General features: G+C 43.5%; 1 protein-coding gene across 3 annotated transcripts in view; it reads left to right on the plus strand.

Moving 5' to 3' along the window:
- Positions 1-20978, plus strand: part of DPH7 (diphthamide biosynthesis 7) — a 259140-nt gene that overhangs the window by 25367 nt on the left and 212795 nt on the right. For all 3 annotated transcript variants that reach the window (XM_033960736.1, XM_033960738.1, XM_033960739.1), the window contains exon 2: positions 20169-20333. In XM_033960736.1, coding sequence (XP_033816627.1) covers positions 20193-20333 — 141 coding nt within the window. In that variant the 5' untranslated portion in view covers positions 20169-20192. The remainder of the gene's footprint in view (positions 1-20168; positions 20334-20978) is intronic.

Raw genomic sequence — 20978 nt, forward strand, 5'->3', positions numbered from 1 at the left:
TCACCGTGGGCCTCATCTGGGGCAGCCTCCTTGGAGCGGATGGGGCACGGGCAGTGTGTCTGGGAGGGAATGCATGGATGGGAGAACATCGCAGGGGAGGAGACATAGGCATCCTGGGACTGTCGGCCAAGTCTCTTCCCTGAAGAAGCCCTTTCTGGAAACGTCAATCGCTCCTCCTAAACTTACTTGCTCCACTTCATCACTGACGCTAACCCATTCTGCTTCTATTCCTTTCTCTCCTCTCTTCTACCTTCCAAGTATTTAGATCAATGCTGTCTTGTTATTTTATTTTTCCTCTAACTCTACTTTTCACTTCTCTATTACCCTCCAGGTACTTTAGTTAGATTGTGAGCCTTCGGGACAGTAAGGGAATTTTTCAAGTACCTTTCTTATTTCTAATCTTAATGTATATTTTCTGTAAACAGCTTAGAACCTAACGGATGTAGCGGTATATAAGAAATAAATTACATTACATTACATTACATTTGTGTGTTGCAAGGCCAGGAAGTGCCAAGCTGTTTGCACAGAAGTAGAAATATTCCGTGACTTGAATAGAGTGTTCGTAGTTAGTGAATAGGGGTTGTGGTTAACACTTTGCAAGTTTAGTTATGTGATGATGTTACGAGGGGGGTTGATGTTCCGGTTCGTTGCCTAGGTGTTTCACGAATAGGTAAGTTTTTAGGTGTTTCCTGAATTCTTCATAATTGTTTGTGTGTGCAATGAGTTTTTCTAGGTCTTTACCCCATATGGCTGCTTGATATGATAGCAGTTGTTGATGGTGTCTCTTATATTTGCACCCTCTAGCCGGTGGGGAGACAAATTTCATGTGTGTTTTTCTTTCGTGTCTGTTGGTTGGGAATGAGAAGAGATCTGTGATGTATTTTGGAGCTAGACCATTTAATACTTTGAAGCAGAGACATCCTAGCTTGAACTTTGTGCGCGCCTCCATCGGCAGCCAGTGTAGGAGTCGGTAAGAAGGGGTTATGTGATCGGACTTCTTCAGCCCGAAAATCATCCTGACTGCTGCATTTTGTATCAGTTGTAGTCTTTGCATTTGCTTCTGGGGGATCGTCAGATGGGTGATGTTGCAATAGTCCAGGTGGTTTAGTATTAGGGATTGTACTAGCATTCTGAAAGCTGAAGTGTGGAAGTACGCCTTAATGGACTTAAGTTTCCAGAGAGTGAAGAATCCTTTTTTGATTAAGGAGTCTATGTGGTCCTTCATGGTTAGGCCTTGGTCTAGTATTACTCCTAGGATCTTCATCGTTGGTTGAATGGGGTAGTTTAGATTGTTAATGTGTAGTGATGTTGTCGTATTCTGTGCGTGTGGCGAGGCTATGAAGAATTTAGTTTTTTCTGAATTGAGCTTCAGTTTGAAATCTGTGGTCCATTGTTCCATCGTGTTTAGCGCTTCAGTTGCTGTGGGGATGGTTTCAGAGGGGGATGCCGTAAATGGGATTATGATTGTGAAATCGTCTGCATAGCTGAATACTTTTATGCCTCGCTGGGTTAGCTGCGTGCCTAGTGTAGCTATATAGACGTTGAAGAGTAGTGGGGATAGTGGAGATCCTTGTGGAACTCCTGATGGGTTTCTCCATGTTTTTGAGAGATTGCAGTTGAAGCGGACTTGATATGTGCGGGTTGTGAGGAAATCTCGGAACAAGTCCAGCACTTCGCCTCCGATGCCGATTGAATCTAAACATTGTAGTAGTTTTTTGTGATCCACCAAGTCGAAGGCTGAGCTCATGTCGAATTGCATCACTAAGGCTTTGTGGCCTTTGCTAAATAGGTTACGTAGGTATTCTAAGATTGCTGCTATCACCGTCTCAGTACTGAACAGAGGTCTGAAGCCTGACTGGGTTTCATGTAGCAGTGAGAACCGATCTAGGTAGTCCATCAGTTGGGTTTGTACCAAGCCTTCCATTATTTTTATGAAAAATGGGATAGATGCTACTGGTCTGTAGTTGGTTGCTGATGTTAGGGGTAGTTTACGATTTTTTGGGATTGGGGTGATTATAATGTGACCATTTTTTGATAGGAATTTTCCGTTTCTTAAATTGTTGGACATATGAGTCCATAGTGTTATTTTAAAGTCTAAAGGGGCTGCTTTCATTATGTTGGGTGGACAGGGATCTAGGATGCAGTTTGATTTGGTGTATTTGTTATATAGTTTTATGAAGCTGTTCCATTCTAGGTCCTGAAAGGAGTTCCAATACATGTCTACTGGTGTTTCGTTTTCATGTATGTTGGTTATTTGTTGTTCATCTGTGTTGTTTGTTGGGCCATTTTTCCTTAGGTTCACAATTTTTGAGTTGAAGTGTTGTGCTAGGTCGTCTGTTGATGGAAGTTTTATGTCGTGCGTTGATTGACTGTGGCGTGTGGTGTCGAATAAATTTTTGACTAGATTGAACAATTCATGAGTGTTAATTCCTTTTGAGCTTGTGTTGGATGTGTATATTTTGGATGAGTAGAATTTTTTCCTTTTTTCTTTTATCAGTTGTTTATATTCCTTTATGTTTGCTCTCCAAATGTTCCTGTCAGATTTTTCACCTGTTTTGTTTCAGATCCTTTCTAGTCGTCGTGTTGATTGTTTCATTTTTTGTAGTTCGGGATCGAACCAGTTGTTATATTTATTTGAGCGGTTTGTTCTGTTTTGTTTGGGAGCTATTTTGTCTAAGATGGTTGTGCTTGTTTTTGACCACTGTTCCCAGAATTCGCCTTCTTCGTTCATCTCCTCGCGCGCTTCATAGTGGGCCCAGTATTCCTCTGGGTTAATGTGGCCCCTTGTGAGATGTTCTTTTTTTATCCTTAGGTGCGTTTTTTCTTTTGGTTGGTTCCAGATTAAATTAAAGTAATAGGTGTAATGGTCGGACCAGATGTCGTGGTTCCAGATGCCGTTTGATATGGAAATAGTGGGATTTAGGATTTCTTTTGAGGACATGGCTACCAAATCTAGCTGGTGGCCTTTTTCATGGGTTTGTGTGGATGAAGGTAGAAAGAAGTTGAGTGAGGATAGGAATTTTTTAAAGTCTTTTGTGTCGGGATTTTCCTCTTTTTCTAAATGTAGGTTCGTGTCTCCTGCTATTATATTGTAAGACGGGGTGATTGAGTTGCGTAGGATGAATTCATAGAGTTCTTCTCTGGCTTTTGACCAGCATTTTGGCAGTACATAAAATAGAATGCAGGAGATGTACTCTTCTAGGTCCTTATTGCTAATTTTGCATGCTAGTGTTTCTAGTTGATTGGTTTTCTTGGAATCAACTAATTCAAGTTTGAGTTCTTCCTTGAGGATGATTGCTAGTCCTCCCCCTCTTCGGTCTTCACGGTTTAGCATGTGAATTTTGTAGTTATCTGGTATTAGGTCATTTAGTATTGGGTCCTCTTCTGATATTAACCATGTTTCTGTTAGAAAGAGGCAAGCTATCTTTTTGTAAGCGATCCAGTCTTTGATTAAGAAGGCTTTGTTCCTTACTGATCTAGTGTTGAGGTAGGCGCAGGAAATGGAGGTGGTTGTGGTGAGTGTGGTGGGTGTATTGGTTTTGATGAGTTTTATCTCCCTTGGTCTTTTTTTGAGGGTACGGTAAGGTTTATTCTTATTTGTGATTATTTTAATGTGATTTACTCTTTCTTCCTGCTGGTTAGTTAGGAGTTTAATTGGTGTGTCAGGTTCATGGGCGGAGTGTAGCTTTGGATAGAGTGATATGACTTTTTTCACATTGTTGCATAGTAAATATATCAGTAGAATTGATAAGAACTTCATGATTGCTGGTTTTGGTGTCCTTCTAGTCTTGACTTGTGTTGGTTTTCTGTCTATATAGGCTTTCTATCTTTTTCAATCAATACTCTTGCAAAGGATTGCGAATAAATTGTTATAGGACTGCGGCGGATTTGACTGGGTTGATAGTCGGTGCTGGGCGGGAGGAGGAGCAGGGGTCCCGTGCTCCTTACCTTGTTGGGGTCAGCGGATGATCTGGTGGAGCGGTCTTTTAGGGTGAAGTGTTCCACGCAAGTGTTCCCCTTCAGGTGCTCCTCTCTGGTGCTACACGAAGGCGCTCACAAAGGCGCAGGCGCCTTTGCCGTGCGCCTTCGTCAGCGCGCCGTTGGCGCTGTTTCTTTTAAGATATGGTGTCCTCCTGCGGGATCGGGGGGGCGGAGCAGGGCTCCCACGCCGGCCCGGTCGTGCAGCAATGAAGGTGCTGGCGCTGTTTCTTTTAAAATATGTATGGTGTCCTCCTGCGGAATCGGGGGGGCGGAGCAGGGCTCCCACGCCGGCCCTGTCGTGCAGCAGATATATACCTAGTGTCTCTAGCTTATTTACTTCAAAGTTTGAATGTAATGTTTTATATATATGCAGATGATATTACTATACTGCTACCTTGTAAGGATATCTCAAATGAATTAATCATCTTGATCTCCAATGTATTGGAAAAGGTAGAATTGTGGATTTGCAGTTTAGGTTGAAACTTGATCCTGAAAAAAACTAAGATTTTCTTAGCTAGCCCGAATGAAAAGATTCAGGAAACAATAATCCAATTTAATGGTCAAAGTTTTGAGATAGCATCAAACTTGAAGATTTTAGGAATAACTCTGGATCATAGTTTAACTTTTAGGAAACATACAGATCTGTTAATCAAAAAAAGTTACGCACTACTGTGTAAATTGAGGACCATTAAGAAGTATTTTAATGTGGAGTCTTTTCGTTGTTAGTCCAGTCTACTGTATTGTCTACTTTGGACTATTGTAATATTGTTTATTTAGGATTACCGAAAAAGATTTTATTAAGACTCTAATTGGTTCAGAATGCTGCAGTTCGTTTGATCTTTGGTCTTAAGAAATTTGATCACGTCAGTCCTTTTTATGCTAGATTACATTGGCTTTCTTTTGGGGCCAGAGTGTTTTTTAAGTTTGGATGTTTTTGTTACAAGGCTCTTTATGAATTATTACCCTCTTATCTGAAATTATTTTATTAAAAAACACATACTAGAAATTCAGGTATGCAGTGTTCTCCCTAGAAAGTTTTTCCAGCCGGGTGGCACGAAAAAGTAGCTGGGTGGGGCAAGATGGGGAAATTTGGGGTGCAAATTTGGTGCTATGCAAATTACCCCTCCCTGCTCACGGTGAAGGAGTAGGGCAGGGGTGTCCAACCTTTTGGCTTCCCTGGGCCGCATAGGACGAAAATAAATTTTCTGGGGCCACACAAATACTAACACTAGCTGATGAGCAAAAAAAAAAAAGGCCAAGCAGGTCCCAAATTTGCAATCACTAATATAGAAGATGTACGTATCTAATAATAAACCTTCATTAAAGGAACACTGTGGAGAGGAACCCCAAAAAGCAGTAATACTTACCCTGACTGAGTGATCCTCCATGTACACCGCTGACAGTGGAAACAGCCACAGGCTTCCGCATCTCCACTCTGATGAGCAGGGATGCGCACTCCTGGTTTTCCCATTCACTTCTATTACAGCTACGGTGAGCCTCTTCAAGCCTCATTAGAGCGGGGATGCTGCGTCAGCTGTCATCGATGCACGTGGAGGATCGTTCAGTCAGGGTAAATATTACTGCTTTTTTGAGCCTCCCACTTTGAGCTTAGGCTCCCTCAAAATGAACATCTCCCCTGCTGTAGCTAGTAGGGATCCTCAAACCTCACCAACTGACGGCCACCTCCTCCCCCTCCAACTTCCCAGGTTCTGCAGGTGGCAGCAATATTGCAGATCTGCTGCCTTCCCTCCTCCCTTCCCTCCCCCTACCTTGGCTTTCATGCATGATTGAAAGCAGTGGCAGCTTGAGGATATTGCCATTGGCTGCAAAGCTTGGAGATTTTGGGTTGTCAGACTGGAGGAAGATGTCTTCAGGTGGCAGGGCTTGGGGATCCCCAATAGCTCTAGTATTTGTAAATTGCACTCAGGCGGGGAGAAACTTTGGTGCCCATCTACTAATTTGGGGCTCCAGTCCTTCCCCCAAATCAGCTGTACAGTATATGACTACGCCACTGAATATAAAAATAATTATGATTGACATATCCCAAAGCTAACATATACCAGTTAATAATTCAAAATAAAACAATTTTTTCTACCTTGTTGTCTGGATATTTTGTTTCTCCATCCTCTTGGTCCCAGTTTCTCTTTCTGCTTTTTGTCTATCTTCAACTAATTCTCTTTCCAGTGTCTGCTGTCTATTATTTTCTCCTCTTCTCTCATTCCATTTCCTTCTTATGCCTGTCTCCAAAGTATTGATTTTTTCTTTTCAGCTTTCTTGATTTTTTCTTTTCAGCCTCTGTCCACGCAAATCTTGCCTTTCTTCATTTTAAATGTTCAGCTACCTCTCAATTCTCCATCTTCTCTCAGTCCCTAGCTCTCCCATTTCCCATCTCACTCCTTTCCCAGCCTCCTATTTCTTTCTTTCTACTCCCCATTATCACATTTCTACCACTCACTGCTCTCTCTCATCTTGTCATCTCTGTTTTGACCTCATCCACATGGCTCACCACTTTCAGAATCCCATCCCTCTCCCCACTGGTCAGGCTATATAACTCCTTGTCCCTTTCTTTCCATCCCCTTTCTTATCCCAGATCTCATCCCTACTGCCCTCCCATGGGTCCATCTCTCCTCCTCTATCCCCATGGTCCAACATTTTGCTCCCTCTCTTTTCTGTTTTTCTTCTTCCCTCCCCGTTTGATGCTGAACAATGAGATGGAGGGGGAAAAAAAAGAGAGGTGCTGCATCTCTCTGCCTTCCATCCACAGGCCTAAAATTTCTCCCTACCTCCCTTCCATCCCCAGATCCAACTTCTCTCCCTTCCTCTTCCCAACTGCCCCACCCCATCTCTCTCCATGGGTGGCATGATAAAGTAGCTGGGTGGGGTGGGGCGGGACAGGGAAATTTGGTGGTTAGAATAGGGTCATTGAATCCAGTGGCGTACTTAGTATATATGACAGCCAGTGCTGATTATTATCCCAGGACAAGCAGACAGCATATTCCCACACATGGGTGACGTCACCGATGGAACCCCGCAGCGGACAGCCTCGAAAGCAAACTTGCTTGAAGATCTCGATCTTTCGAGGACTGCACCGCGCATGCGCGCGTGCCTTCCCGCCCGAACTAGGGGGCGCATCTCCTGAGAGGATCCTCAGTTTGTTTAATTCCGCGGAGACAAGAAGACACGTTTTTCTTCAGCTCTGCAGCAATTTTGCTTTCTCTTCACCGCGGTTGTTTCTTTTTTTCAAAAAAGTTCGGTCGCTGTGCTCTACTTTATTTCTCCTTTTTAAAACTATATATAAAATAAAAAACAACAATTTTTTTGTTTCTTTTCTGTACGCTTGTCTGGCCGGTGAGCCTTGGGCCTAGGCCTAATTGCTCCTTCCGTTCACACTGACTTTATTTTTTCTATGTCCCGGCCTCTCACCGTGTTTAAACTTTGTCGTCAGTGCAATCGTGTGATTTCGGTCACCGATCCCCACTGCCGCTTCGGGTGAATGGGCCCGACCCATTCACCTGAAGATTGTCATCGTTGCTTCACTCTCACTCCACGGGCCTTTCGACGCCGGTGCGCCCAATTCTTCCAACTGTTTGGAGACATGGAGCAACCTTCGGATACGACCTCGACCTCGGCGGCTGCCCCGGTTTCGAAGGCTTTGACTCCGACAACGACGACCTCCACGGTCTCGAAGGCCTCGACCCTGGCTCCGGCTGGAGCTTCGGTCTCAAAGGCCTCGACCTTGCCGACTTCGGTGCCCTCGAAGACAGTGACATCGGTGAAGCCTTCCATGGGGGGGTAAGTCTCCTGGTTCTCTTTCAGGTGCCGTGCCCAAGAAGCCACCAGAGTCCTCTTCACGCCCATCTTCTAAGCGTACCTCCAAGACAAGGGAATACTCACCTTCGAGGTCGCCCTCTTCGGAGCGTACTGCTGCACCTACGAGATCAGAACCTTCTGTTTCGGTGCCGATGCTGGAGGACATGCTCAAATCTATCTTGACCACTCAGATTTCCTCATTAGTGGCTCAATTGGTCCCGTCCTCGACCTTGCCTCGGGTGAATCAGCCTGTCACACAACCAGAACTTCCAGTTCCTCGAGCTCGATCCCGGACACCGAAGCGGATACCTTCCACTGATTCTTCTCCGGACTCACCTCCTCCGATGCATCGGTCGAAGCATTCAAGGCATCTTGCTTCCAAGCTTCGAAGGGAGTCTTCTGCTTTAGATACCGAGACTTCTCTGCCTCGATCTTCGAAGTTGAAGCACGGATCTCGACACCACCGAGCATCGACTCGAAGTCCTTCTCGACCGAAGACTCCACCGTCGAAGCCAACTCGTCGAGACACTTCTCCTCAAACTTCGACTCATTCAATACCACGTACACCTGGTACTTCTCCATCTAGGAGCCTTAAGAGGAAACATTCTCTTACTACACCACACAGTCCAGCTTCTTCTGTAACCCTACGTCTTGAGTCAGAACCACTCTCACCATATTCTAGAGAGGCTTCTCCTTCCTATTCAGCACTTCCTAAATCTCGCAGTGTATCTCCTGAGGAAGCATCTGATTCCAAATCCATTTCATTTGCAAAATTTGTCTTTGATATGGGACAAGCTCTCAAACTGGATCTCCATTCGGATTCTAAGTATACTCCTGAATATCTAGCAGATATGGAGCTTCCTCATCCACCTAAAGAGTCCCTACGATTACCAATGACTCCTGTGCTTAAACAAACTTTTATTCATAACATGGAGACTCCTTATTCCATCACTGCCATTCCATCTAAATTGGAATCCCGTTATCGAACTGTTCCATGTAAAGGGTTGAAAAATCACAACTTTCTCATCAATCCTTGGTAGTAGAATCATCTTTAAAGAAAGCTCTTCCTTCCAAAATCTATGCTTCAGTTCCTCCAGGCAGAGAGGGTCGTACCATGGATAAATTTGGGCGCCGTTTATACCAGAACTCCATGATGGCCAACAGAGTTCTTAATTATAACTACATTTTTACATCTTATTTCAACCATTTTCTGAAGATATTACCATCTTTTTACCTGGATATTTCCACAACTCGTCTTTCTGAATTCAAACTCATCCTTAAGTCTCTTGCTCAATTACGACTCTTCATGTTGCAAGCCTCCTATGATGCATTTGAACTCTCTTCTCGAATCTCTGCCTTTGCTGTAGCCATGCGTCGTTTGGCATGGCTACGCATTGTAGACATGGATCCCAATCTTCAAGATCGGTTGGCGAATCTACCTTGTCAGGGGAACGAATTGTTCGATGACTCTATTGAAGCAGCTACTAAGCGTCTCTCAGAACATGAACGCTCTTTTGCTTCCCTCATTCGACCAAAACCTAAATCTACACCAACCAGAGGTTTCAAACAGACTCCACGTCGTTATCCTCAGAAAACGACTCCTGCTTTTTCCAGGCCTCCTCCTCGTTGTCCTCTACAACAACAGCGCCAGCAAAAGTCTGAGACTCCTGCTGCCACCAAACCAGCTCAGTCTTTTTGAAAGTCTCAGCCTGAGCATTCCAATTTCTCTGTTTCCAAATTCTCCCCTCCCCATAGGAGGTCGTCTTTCCACATTTTATCACCAGTGGGAGCTCATTACATCAGATCTCTGGGTACTTACCATCCTACGAGAGGGATACTCTCTTCGGTTCCTTCAGGTGCCTCCAGATCGCCATCCAAGAGAGTGTCCTTCTAATCAGTCGCACCTTCCCCTTCTTCTTCAAGAAGCTCGGGCTCTGCTTCGCCTACGAGCTGTAGAGGAAATTCCTCTTGCCCAAAGGAACTTGGGATTCTACTCCCGTTATTTTCTAGTTCCCAAAAAGACGGGGGATTTGCGACCTATCCTGGATCTCAGAGCTCTCAACAAATATCTAGTCAAAGAGAAATTTTGAATGCTCACTCTGCCGACTTTATATTCCTTAATGGATCACGGGGATTGGATGTGTTCCCTCGATCTCAAAGATGCGTATACTCATATCCCTATTCATCCAGCATTTCGCAAGTACCTCAGATTTCAAGTAGGAAACCTTCATCTGCAGTACCGAGTTCTCCCCTTCGGGTTGGCTTCTTCTCCCAGAGTTTTCACAAAATGTCTGGTGGTGGTGACTGCAGCTCTTCGCAACCAGGGTCTCCAAGTATTTCCATACCTCGACGACTGGCTCATCAAAGCTCCCTCTTTTTCAGGGGTTATTGCAGTGACCCAACAGACTATTCTTTTTCTTCAAAGTTTGGGATTTCACATCAACTTTCCAAAATCTCAGTTGATTCCCTCTCAGTCTCTCCAGTTCATAGGAGCAACTCTGGACACTATCAGTCTGAGAGCCTACCTTCCACAACCACGTCAGGTTGCACTTCTTCAGATTTCTCATCAAGTCTTCCACCTTCCATCCATTCCGGCACAAAAGATGATGGTTCTGCTCGGTCACATGGCTTCTACAGTTCATGTGATTCCTTTTGCCAGACTTCACCTTCGTATCCCTCAATGGACACTGGCATCCCAATGGCAGCAAACCGTGTCCACCATCTCAACTGATTTCCATAACTCCTTCATTGCGGAAGTCTCTCCGTTGGTGGATGCTCTCTTTGAATCTTTCAAGAGGCTTGCTGTTCCACCCTCTTCCTCATCAGAAAGTCCTCACAACCGACTCGTCAATGTACGCTTGGGGAGCTCATGTGGACGGTCTCCGCACTCAGGGTCTATGGAGTTCAGCAGACCGTCTGTATCATATCAATCTGTTGGAACTCAGAGCGATATTCTATGCTCTCAAAGCCTTTCAACATCTCCTTCACGATATGGTGATTCTTATACGTACAGACAACCAGGTAGCCATGTATTATGTCAACAAACAAGGAGGGACGGGATCTCATTCCCTCTGTCAAGAAGCTCTGAAATTGTGGAATTGGGCAATTCTTCACAACCTCTATCTCAGAGCTGTTTACATTCAGGGTCAACAGAATTATTTGGCAGACAAATTGAGTAGTCTTCTACAGCCTCACGAATGGACACTCAATTCTCCCACTCTTCGTCAAATATTTGCCCTTTGGGGAACTCCACAGATAGATCTGTTTGCGTCACCTCTCAACTTCAAACTGCCTCAATTTTGCTCCCGCATTTACACTCCTCAACGTCTCGAAGCGGATGCGTTTCTACTGGACTGAAGGAATCAGTTCCTTTATGCCTTTCCTCCGTTTCCTCTGATTCTCAGGACTCTAGTCAAATTGAAGTAAGAACATGCCACCATGATTCTGATAGCTCCTCGGTGGCCCAGACAACCTTGGTTCTCCCTTCTACTTCAACTCAGCACCAGGGAGCCTCTCCTTCTACTAGTATTTCCTTCTCTACTCACGCAGAGTCACGGTTCCTTGCTACATCCCAATCTGCAGTCTTTACACTTAACAGCTTGGTACCTTTCTGCATAACAGACTTTCCTCAATTCTCTCACTCTGTTCAAGATATATTACTTGCTTCCAGAAAGCCATCAACTAGACAATGTTATGGCCAGAAGTGGACTAGATTTTCTTCTTGGTGTTCTACACGTCAATTGCAACCCATATCTTCCTCCTTAGCATCTGTTCTGGACTACTTGCTTAATTTGTCATATTCTGGACTTCAAACTACATCTATTAGAGTCCATCTTAGTGCTATAGCTGCTTTTCATCAGCCTATAGAGGGGAAACCTCTTTCTGCACATCCTATGGTTTCTCGTTTCATGAAAGGACTTCTTAATCTTCATCCACCACTTAGACCACCTCCAGTGGTTTGGGATCTTAATGCTGTTTTGGCTCAACTGATGAAACCTCCTTTTGAACCGCTTGACAAAGCTCACCTCAAGTATCTCACTTGGAAGGCTGTGTTCTTGATCGCCCTCACATCTGCTCGACGAATCAGTGAGTTACAAGCTTTGGTTGCAGATCCACCTTTCACAGTTTTTCATCATGACAAGGTGGTTCTCCGTACTCTTCCTAAATTCTTACCTAAAGTTGTTTCAGAATTTCACATAAATCAGTCTATTGTTCTACCTGTATTTTTTCCAAAGCCTCATTCTCATCCTGGAGAAGTGGCCCTTCATACCTTGGACTGTAAACGTGCCTTGGCTTTCTACCTCCAACGCACTCAACTGCACAGAACATCTCCTCAACTTTTCATCTCATTTGATCCGAACAGGTTGGGATGTCCTATATCAAAGCGCACAATCTCCAACTGGATGGCTGCTTGCATTTCTTTTTGCTATGCTCAGGCTGGTCTTCCTCTGCAAGGTCGAGTGACGGCCCACAAAGTTAGAGCTATGGCGGCATCGGTAGCTTTCCTCCGATCAACTCCTATTGAGGAAATCTGCAAGGCTGCCACTTGGTCCTCGATTCATACTTTCACCTCTCATTATTGTCTGGATACCTTATCCAGGAGGGATGGCCACTTTGGCCAATCTGTTTTGCAAAATCTTTTTTCGTAATTTGCCAACTTCCCTCCATCCCTTTTTACTTAGCTTGGAGGTCACCCATGTGTGGAAATATGCTGCCTGCTTGTCCTGGGATAAAGCACAGTTACTTACCGTAACAGTTGTTATCCAGGGACAGCAGGCAGATATTCCCACAACCCTCCCACCTCCCCTGGTTGGCTTCTTGGCTAGGTATCTGAACTGAGGATCCTCTAGAGATGCGCCCCCTAGTTCGGGCAGGAAGGCACACGCGCATGCGCGGTGCAGTCCTCGAAAGATCGAGATCTTCAAGCAAGTTTGCTTTCGAGGCTGTCCGCTGCGGGGCTTCGTCGGTGACGTCACCCATGTGTGGGAATATCTGCCTGCTGTCCCTGGATAACAACTGTTACGGTAAGTAACTGTGCTTTTTTTAACAACCCCCTCCTCTATATAAAAAAAGTTATTTTTAGTAATAATCCATGAGTCACACAACAAGGGTACACCTAGGAAAAGGCCGCATCTTAAACACTGCAGTGAGCACTAGAACACCACATGAATTGTAAATCTAAATAAGCCTAATCCTGCACAGGCAATTGATTTTGTACAGTCAATGCTAACAGAAAACCATGTCCTTTTCATACACAAAGAACACAGAAACATACTCGCCCAATATGGAATAATCACAAACTAAAAATAGAAATATGTAGACAAAAGTTAAACTGAAAACGCCAAGAAATCAGACTCTGCATACAATGCAACACCACAGAAACAGTGACACATGTCCCCTAATACTGTGCAAAATATAGACAGTAGATGTAAATTTGAAAAAAAACTGATACATAATCACCACTTTACAAATTAACAAATAATGAGAAATAAGAAAATACCATTTTATTGGACTAATCCATTTTTCAATTAGTTTTCAGAGGCCAAATCTTTCTTCAAGACAGTACAGTATACTGTTATTATGGTATCCTGTCCTAACCTGAGGAAAGGGAGTTTAGTCCCTATAAAAATTGCTTTATTTCCATTTCCTATTTATAAACTTTTATCAATATGTAAAGCAACAAAAAATTTTTTTACCATCTTCTCATCACTCTCTTCTTTCTATACAGTGTTTGTCCTTTATCCCTTCCATGCAACATCTATCTGCCTTCTCTCTTTGCTCCTTCCACCCAGCCTCTGCTCTCTCTCTACCCACCCCTTCGATCTACTGTCCACCCTCTCTCTCTTCCATATTGCATGTTCCCTCTTTTATGCCCTTCAATAAACTGTATATCCTGTGCCCTTTCTCCTTTGTACATGATTCATTTCAGCTTCACCCCATCTCCATTTTTCTGTCTCCACCCCCTCCACTATGCTCTGGCATATCTCTTCTCCTTTCCTTACTTCCCACTCCACCCCATGGTCTGGCATCTCTATCTCATTCCCTTCCCTCCCCCCATGCCCTGGCATCTCTCTCTTTTCTCTGACACCTCCTTTCCTTCCTTTCCCTGTGGTCTGCATTTGTCTCCTTAGTTTCCCTTCCCTCCCTCCATGCCCTGACATCTCTCTCCTTCCATCCTTCCCCCTGGTCTGGCATCTGTTTCTTCCCCCCTCCCCCTTATATGCCCTGACATCTCTTCCTTCCCTCCATGGTCTGGTATCTCCTTTCCTTTCCCTCCCATGGTCTTGGAATCTCTCTTTCCTCTCCTCTCCCTTCCCTGGTCTTCATTCTCCATCCCTCCCTCTTTCCCTCTCTCCCCCCCAGTTGGGTGCAGCAGCATTTCTCTTCCCTCCATTTGGTGCTGCTGTAGCATTTCTCTCCCCCCTCCACTTGGCCACACTGCAGCATTTCTTCCCCCTTCCCCCGCAGTGCCAGCATTTCTTTCCCCCATGCAGAGTCAGCAGCATCATTTCTCTTTCTCTCCCCCCTCCAATTGGCCACAGTGCACTGAGTGCAGCATTTCTCCTCCTCCCCCCCCTCCCCGCAGTGCAGCATTCACAATTTTTTACAGGCTAAGGCGTGAGATAGAGAAGTGAAGAGGGAAGCTTACAACTAGCTGCTCTTGCTTGCTTCGGGCCTTCCTCGCTGCCGGGTCCTGCCTTGGCGGAAACAGAAAGTAGGCACATCCCTATCTCCCGCCTTTGGCTCGTGCCCTCGGAGCTCTGTAGGCGAGACTGCACACTATGCTGGCTTAGCAGCGTGCCCATGCAAAAATGGCGACCCACCGAGGCCAGAAACTCCATGGTTCCTCATACCAGGCGGAGTTGTTCAGGATACTCAGACTTTCCCCCCACACAAAAACTCCCCGTTGGCGCACACATGCTGCAAACTCTCACGCCGCCCGCGCACGTTCTACACCAGTTGCTCAAGTGAAAGTGGCTCACGTAAGCCTATCTGTCCTCTGGGGTCTCCAATGCGTGCAGTGGCCCCGCCGATGAGTGCAATGGTATGGTGGCCTGCGTGCTGAAAGCGCCCACGTGTAAGGAGTCAGCTGTGGAATCGGAGTCAGCTGTGGGATTGAAGACACACTACACCGTCTGTGCACCGCTCTGCAATATTAAAAAAGTAAGGCTGAGGCAGGAGTCAAACATTGAACTTCTGATGACTCTTCAGGCTGTGCTGAGTCAGCCCAGGGAATCTCCAAACCGTTTTTTTTTTTGTTGTTGTTTGTTTTCTTTTTTTAAAAAATGTTTGAGCGGGAGTAGCAGGATTTGCAACTTAGATGACAGCCGGGCGGTCATCTAAATTGGTTGGGCGGAATGCCTGGCTAAAAGGCTCTAGGGAGAACACTGGGTATGTTTATCTTCCCTACTCCAAGAGATTGTCATTATAGGACCTTTTTGGATAGGACAATGGAATATCAGGCGGGTAAGATGAACTCTTGGATGAGTCCATTGATTGTCCAAGCTTATATCCTATATTTAGGAAATTATTAAAAACACATCTATTTGATAAACAAGAATGCTGAGTATTGTTATCATGGTGCTTTTTTTATCAGGATGCGTTTTTTTAACAGTTTTTATCTCCGAACTTTTAATATAGCAATTTTTGTTACTGATGTATTAATAGTTGAGTATTTTTAAAATCCTATTTTTTATGTTATAGCAATTGATGTATTAGAATGTAGTGTGTTCAAGATTGTATTTCTAACTGAAATGTCTTGGTTTCTTCGCTGTTGCAAACCGCCTAGAACTACTGGTGGGGCGGTATATAACAAAGGAAAGTTCACAATAACTTATCAAGTGGGCTAGACATATTTTTAACACAACACAATTACCAGTAAAAATATAAAATAAAACAACCTTCTACTCACCACATTAGAAGTCCTCAGCGCTGGTATGTGTGGACACACGGCAGTGTTGTACATCTTAAAAATAAAAGGATTGAGCACCATCTGGTCTCCTTTGTTGTTGTTTTCTTTCCTCTGGCTTGTTAAATTGGATACAAAACACCAAATGCTTCAATAAGCATAATATTCAAATTTATTTAAGAAATACAAAGTAAATATAAAATTAAAAGTAATTTTGTATCCAAGGAAGGAATAGGAAGACACATTAAATTCTCCTGTTTAGATTCCTTCAAAGCCTAATCTGAAAAAGCTATACATTTTATCCTCTTCCCTGATATCACTTTACAGCATTAACATGCAATAGCATGACATACAGACTTTCCAAACACGTATATCCTGTGGAGCCTGGTACATTTACAAAAACATATATTTTCAATGTAATTTATTCAGTTAACTCTCTGTCCTGGACCAAAAATAAAATGTAAAAGATGGACAATTCACTTGCGCAACAAGTCCAATAGATAAGAATAGCCTTACTGGGTCAGACCAATGGTCCATCAAGCCCAGTAGCCTGTTCTCACAGTGGCCAATCCAGGTCACTAGTACATGGCCAAACCCAAGGAGTAGCAATAATAATAATTTATTTCTTATATACCGCTATACCGTGAAGTTCAAAGTGGTTTACAATAAAGATACATTTTGACAGTACATGGGATATAAACGGTTTATAATAAAGATACGTTTAGTCAGTACATGGGATGCAAGTGGTTTATAATAAAGATACATTTTGTTAATACATGGGATACAAGTGGGTTACAATACAAGTGGTTTACTATAAAGGTGCATTTTGTCAGTGCATGAGATACAGGTGGGTTACAATAAAGATACATTTTGTCAGTACATGAGTTACAATAAAGATACATTTTGTCAGTACATGGGGTGCAGGTGGGTTACAATAAAGATACATTTTGTCAGTACATGGGGTGCAGGTGGGTTACAATAAAGATACATTATGTCAGTACATGAGATTCAAGGTGGAACGTATAAGTTAGTTTCAGACCTTGGATTGGGGGGCGAGGTGTGGAAGAGGGTCGTGGCGAGGAAGAGTTGGTATGGGAATTTAGAATTTGTTAAACAATCGAGTTTTAGGGATTTTCTAAAGTCTGCGTATGTAGTGTCCTCAAGTATGGTTTTCCAAGCCATGTGTTCAGCCTAGCTGCCTGGAATGATAACATTCTATCTAGAAACTTTTTGTATTGGTAAGATTTCAAGGAGGGGTAATTAAATAGGTTTGTTCTGCGAGTGCTCTTGTTGGACTCGGGGGAGAACTGGGAGATTAGGTAAGTTGGAAGAATCCCAAAGACAGCTTTGTAACAAAAAACAAGCAAACTTGAAGAGGACTCTGGATTCTGCGGGTAACCAGTGGAGTTTCTGATAATAAGGGGTAATGTGTTCCTATTTTTTTTAAACCGTGGATTAGTCGGATCGCGGTGTTCTGAATTAATCTCAGCTTGTTGAGGTTCTTTTTATAAGCTCCTAGGTATATGATGTTACAGTAATCTAGGGTGTTTAAGATGGATGATTGTACTAGTAAACGGAAGGACTTTTCATCGAAGAATTTTTTAATAGTGCAAAGTTTCCATAGAACCGAAATACATTTTTTAAACAGTAGGTTTGTGTGGTTTTCCAGGGTTAGGTGTTTGTCAAGTGTTACCCCCAGAATCTTTATGGTTTGGTCAATTTTGTATTCTCGGCTCTGTAGGTGAATTGTATTTGCTTTTATCTTTTCGTTGGGTGATGCCAGGAAGAATTTGGTGTTTTTTCTGTGTTGAGTTTCAGTTTGAAGGCCATCATCCAGCACTCTATTTGATTTAGGATGTTGGTTAAGGAGTTGGTGAATTGTGACTTTAGGGCGGTTAGCGGAATCACTACAGTAATGTCGTCTGCGTAGATGTAGAAGGTGAGCCCTAGGCTTTGTTGTAGGTTTCCTAATGAGCTGAGGTAGATATTAAAGAGGGTTGGGGATAGGGGGGAACCCTGAGGTAATCCGCAGTTGTTATTCCAGCTATCATCTTTGAATACCTGGTAGGATCTGTTCCTGAGGAATCCCTGGAACCAATTGTGAGCGTAGCCTGTGATGCCTGTGGCTTCTAGGCAGTTCAAAAGAATGGTGTGATCTACTAGGTCAAAGCGCTACTTAGGTCCAGTTGTAGGATCATGGCGCTGGTACCTTGGGTGAGAAGGGAATAAAGGTGGTTAAGTAGCGAGGCCATGATTGTTTCGGTGCTGTGACCAGGTCTGAAGCCTGACTGGTTGTTGTGCAGTATGTTGTATTTGTCTAAATATGAGTTTAGTTCAGCATTTACTATCCCTTCCATTATTTTGACCGCGAGAGGGATGTTTGCGATAGGTCTGAAATTGGTTAGGTTGTTGGGTGGTTCTTTGTTGTTCTTTTTAATGGGTGTTATTACAATTTGACCTACGTTTTTTGGGAATATTCCTGCGATTAGTTGTAGGTTGACCCAGTTGAGTAGTTTGGCTTTGAAGATGATTGGGGCTGCTTTCATTACATCTGGGGGACAAGTGACCAATCTGCAGTATGATTTGAAGTATTTGTTGTAGAATTTGTTAAATGTTTGCCAATCGGTCTCACTAAAGTTGGACCAGCTTATGTCTGCTTTGGCGGTGACTAGGTCTTGTGGAATGGAGTAGTCCCAGTGGGAGTCTGGAGAATCCATTATAGAGTATCTTAAGTTATTTACTTTGGTGTTGAAGAAGTCCGCCAGGTTGTCGGCTGTCACTGTGGATTCTTCTGTCAGGTTTGTGTGGGATTGAATGTCATATAAGTCATGGACCAGTCTGAAAAGTTTGCTGCTGTTTATGGAGGTGTTACCAATTATGTTGACGTAGAAGGTTCTATTCTTTTCTTTGGCTGAGATTTTATAGCTTTTCAGCTTTTGGTGCCAGGCATTTCTAGTCTCAGGTTCCTAGTTTTGACCATTTTCTTTCTAGCTTTCTTAATTCTCTCTTTATCTCTAGGAGCTCTGGGTCAAACCAGCCTGTTAGGTATCTAGGTCTCTTCCTTCTTTTTTTCAGTGGAGCTATTTCGTTTAGTATGTGGATGCTGGTTTTGATCTAGGAGCACATAAATTGATTGTTTTCCTCATCTTGGTTATGAGTGATGTTATAATTTGACCAGAATTCAGTAGGGTTAATCTTGCCTCTACTGGTGTGAAGTGTAGTGGCAAGATACACGGCAAGATGTCAGTGTTTCACTTTTTCTCCATATGACTTCTAAATAACTTTCGACCTATTTGACCTTTTCAGACACCAATCATGTCAGTAAAGCCCTGCATCCTGATCTATAGAAATGCTGACATTCGTGTGGTTATTTGTGATTCCATGTACAAAAACAGATTTTCCTGTTTCCTCCCAGAACCTTATTATCTTTAATAAGAACATAAGAGATGCCACTGCTGGGTCAGACCAGTGGTCAATCATGCCCAGCAGTCTGCTCACGTGGCGGCCCTTTTGGTCAAAGACCAGCGCCCTAACTGAGACTAGCTCTACCAGCGTACGTCCTTGTTCAGTAAGAACTTGTCTAACTTTGTCTTGAATCCCTGTAGGGTGTTTTCCCCTATGACAGCCTCCAGGAGAGCATTCCAGTTTTCCACCACTTTTTGGGTGAAGAAGAAATTCCTTATGTTTGTACGGAATCTATTCCCTTTCAACTTTAGAGAGTGCCCTCTTGTTCTCTCTACCTTGGAGAGGATGAACAACCTGTCCTTATCTACTATGTCTATCCCCTTCAGTCCTCTTGTATATGATCAATGGTTCATAAATTATTTTCCTTAACAGTCACAGAATCAATCTGTTGAATTTCCTTAGCACTGCTAGAATGCAGATATAGCAATTTAAACATTTCAATCTTTAATTACAATGCCTCAGATTTTCACTAGATCTCATTTTAATTTCCCCAAACTTTAATATATGTTCACTTAGTTTTGATGTATTCACAAAGCCTAGTATTGGTTTAATTCAACAACTCAGATGATGCTGTCTACACAAACTCTCGAGTAGGGATACATAACCCACTGGTCAAGAATTGTGCCTTTCTACTAGAAAGAAGATTATCGAGGTAAGTACCTAATTTTCCCTTTAATCAGGTTCTAGTTACAGGTGTCCTCTGAAGGACTCATTTTGAGTGATAGAGAATAGAGGCTGAGCTCCCTTATGGATGTGGTGGTGGAATCTAGTACTGTAATGGAACTTTAGACATGCTTGAGTCCGTATTTATAATATGTAGAACTATGGGGCTGAGCTTTTTTATCCCTTTTATAATTATTTAGCAAGGAAATGTTATGACGGGCACCTCTTCTTCATTTGGGTATTGTATAGATAAAGGAAGATAAAGCAACATTTGCACCCAATTTCTGACTCGAGTATTAAGGTGATATCCTGACTTCTTCTATTGCCTCCCATGCGCCAGGTGGTAGGATGAGTGCTGACTGTTATGGCGTGGCAGTGCAAGATCCAAACTCTGCAAGTTATAGACACCGAATACAGTGCTGACACCACTGAGTGGTGCCCTGTGGTTGGCTGGCATAATATTTTGGCATGTGGCACTTACCAACTGAAGAAGCTGGAAAACAAAGTGAGTATTGAAGTGATGGAGCCTAGACTTTTCACAAGAGCATGATATAACTGTTAATAGATATGAGGAAGGAAAATAAGTAGTCATGCTAGCATAAGGATGATCTCTTGCTGTCATAGCTTGAGAGCTGCTTCTTTAGCTTAGTGGTAGTTTGGCACCAGAAGTTGCTAAGTTCATGATCTGAGAACCCAGGGCTGAAAAAAAGGCACTTGTATCAGGAAGTAATACAGTTTGGGGCTGATTCTATAAATGGACATCCCGATTGTAGGCAGCGGTAGGTGTCCTACCACCATCTGGTAGCCAATCAGGATGTACATTTTTAGAAAAATAAACTCCACGAGGCAGGACGCCTTCACTGTAGACTGGTAGGGACATCTAAGCTTGTCCAAGGCTGGACATGGGTGTGGTTTCACCTGGAAGTGGCCTTTGGCGAGTTTAAGTGACCCTAGGCATCTCCCTAGAGCCGCGACAGATGCCTGAAATGTTAAAAGTTAAAAGTAGACACAGCTGGTTGAGCTCATTGTGGCAAGGGAATCACCTATCAGCTGAGTCAGCAGGAATTCCCGATGCTGTGCTTCAAGGAGTCCTGCCGGCTAAGCTGATTGGGGGGAAAAATACCCCTCCACAATCAGCTGAGTAGGCTGC

Source organism: Geotrypetes seraphini, chromosome 10 (genome assembly GCF_902459505.1).
Source record: "Geotrypetes seraphini chromosome 10, aGeoSer1.1, whole genome shotgun sequence".
NCBI lineage: Eukaryota > Metazoa > Chordata > Amphibia > Gymnophiona > Dermophiidae > Geotrypetes > Geotrypetes seraphini.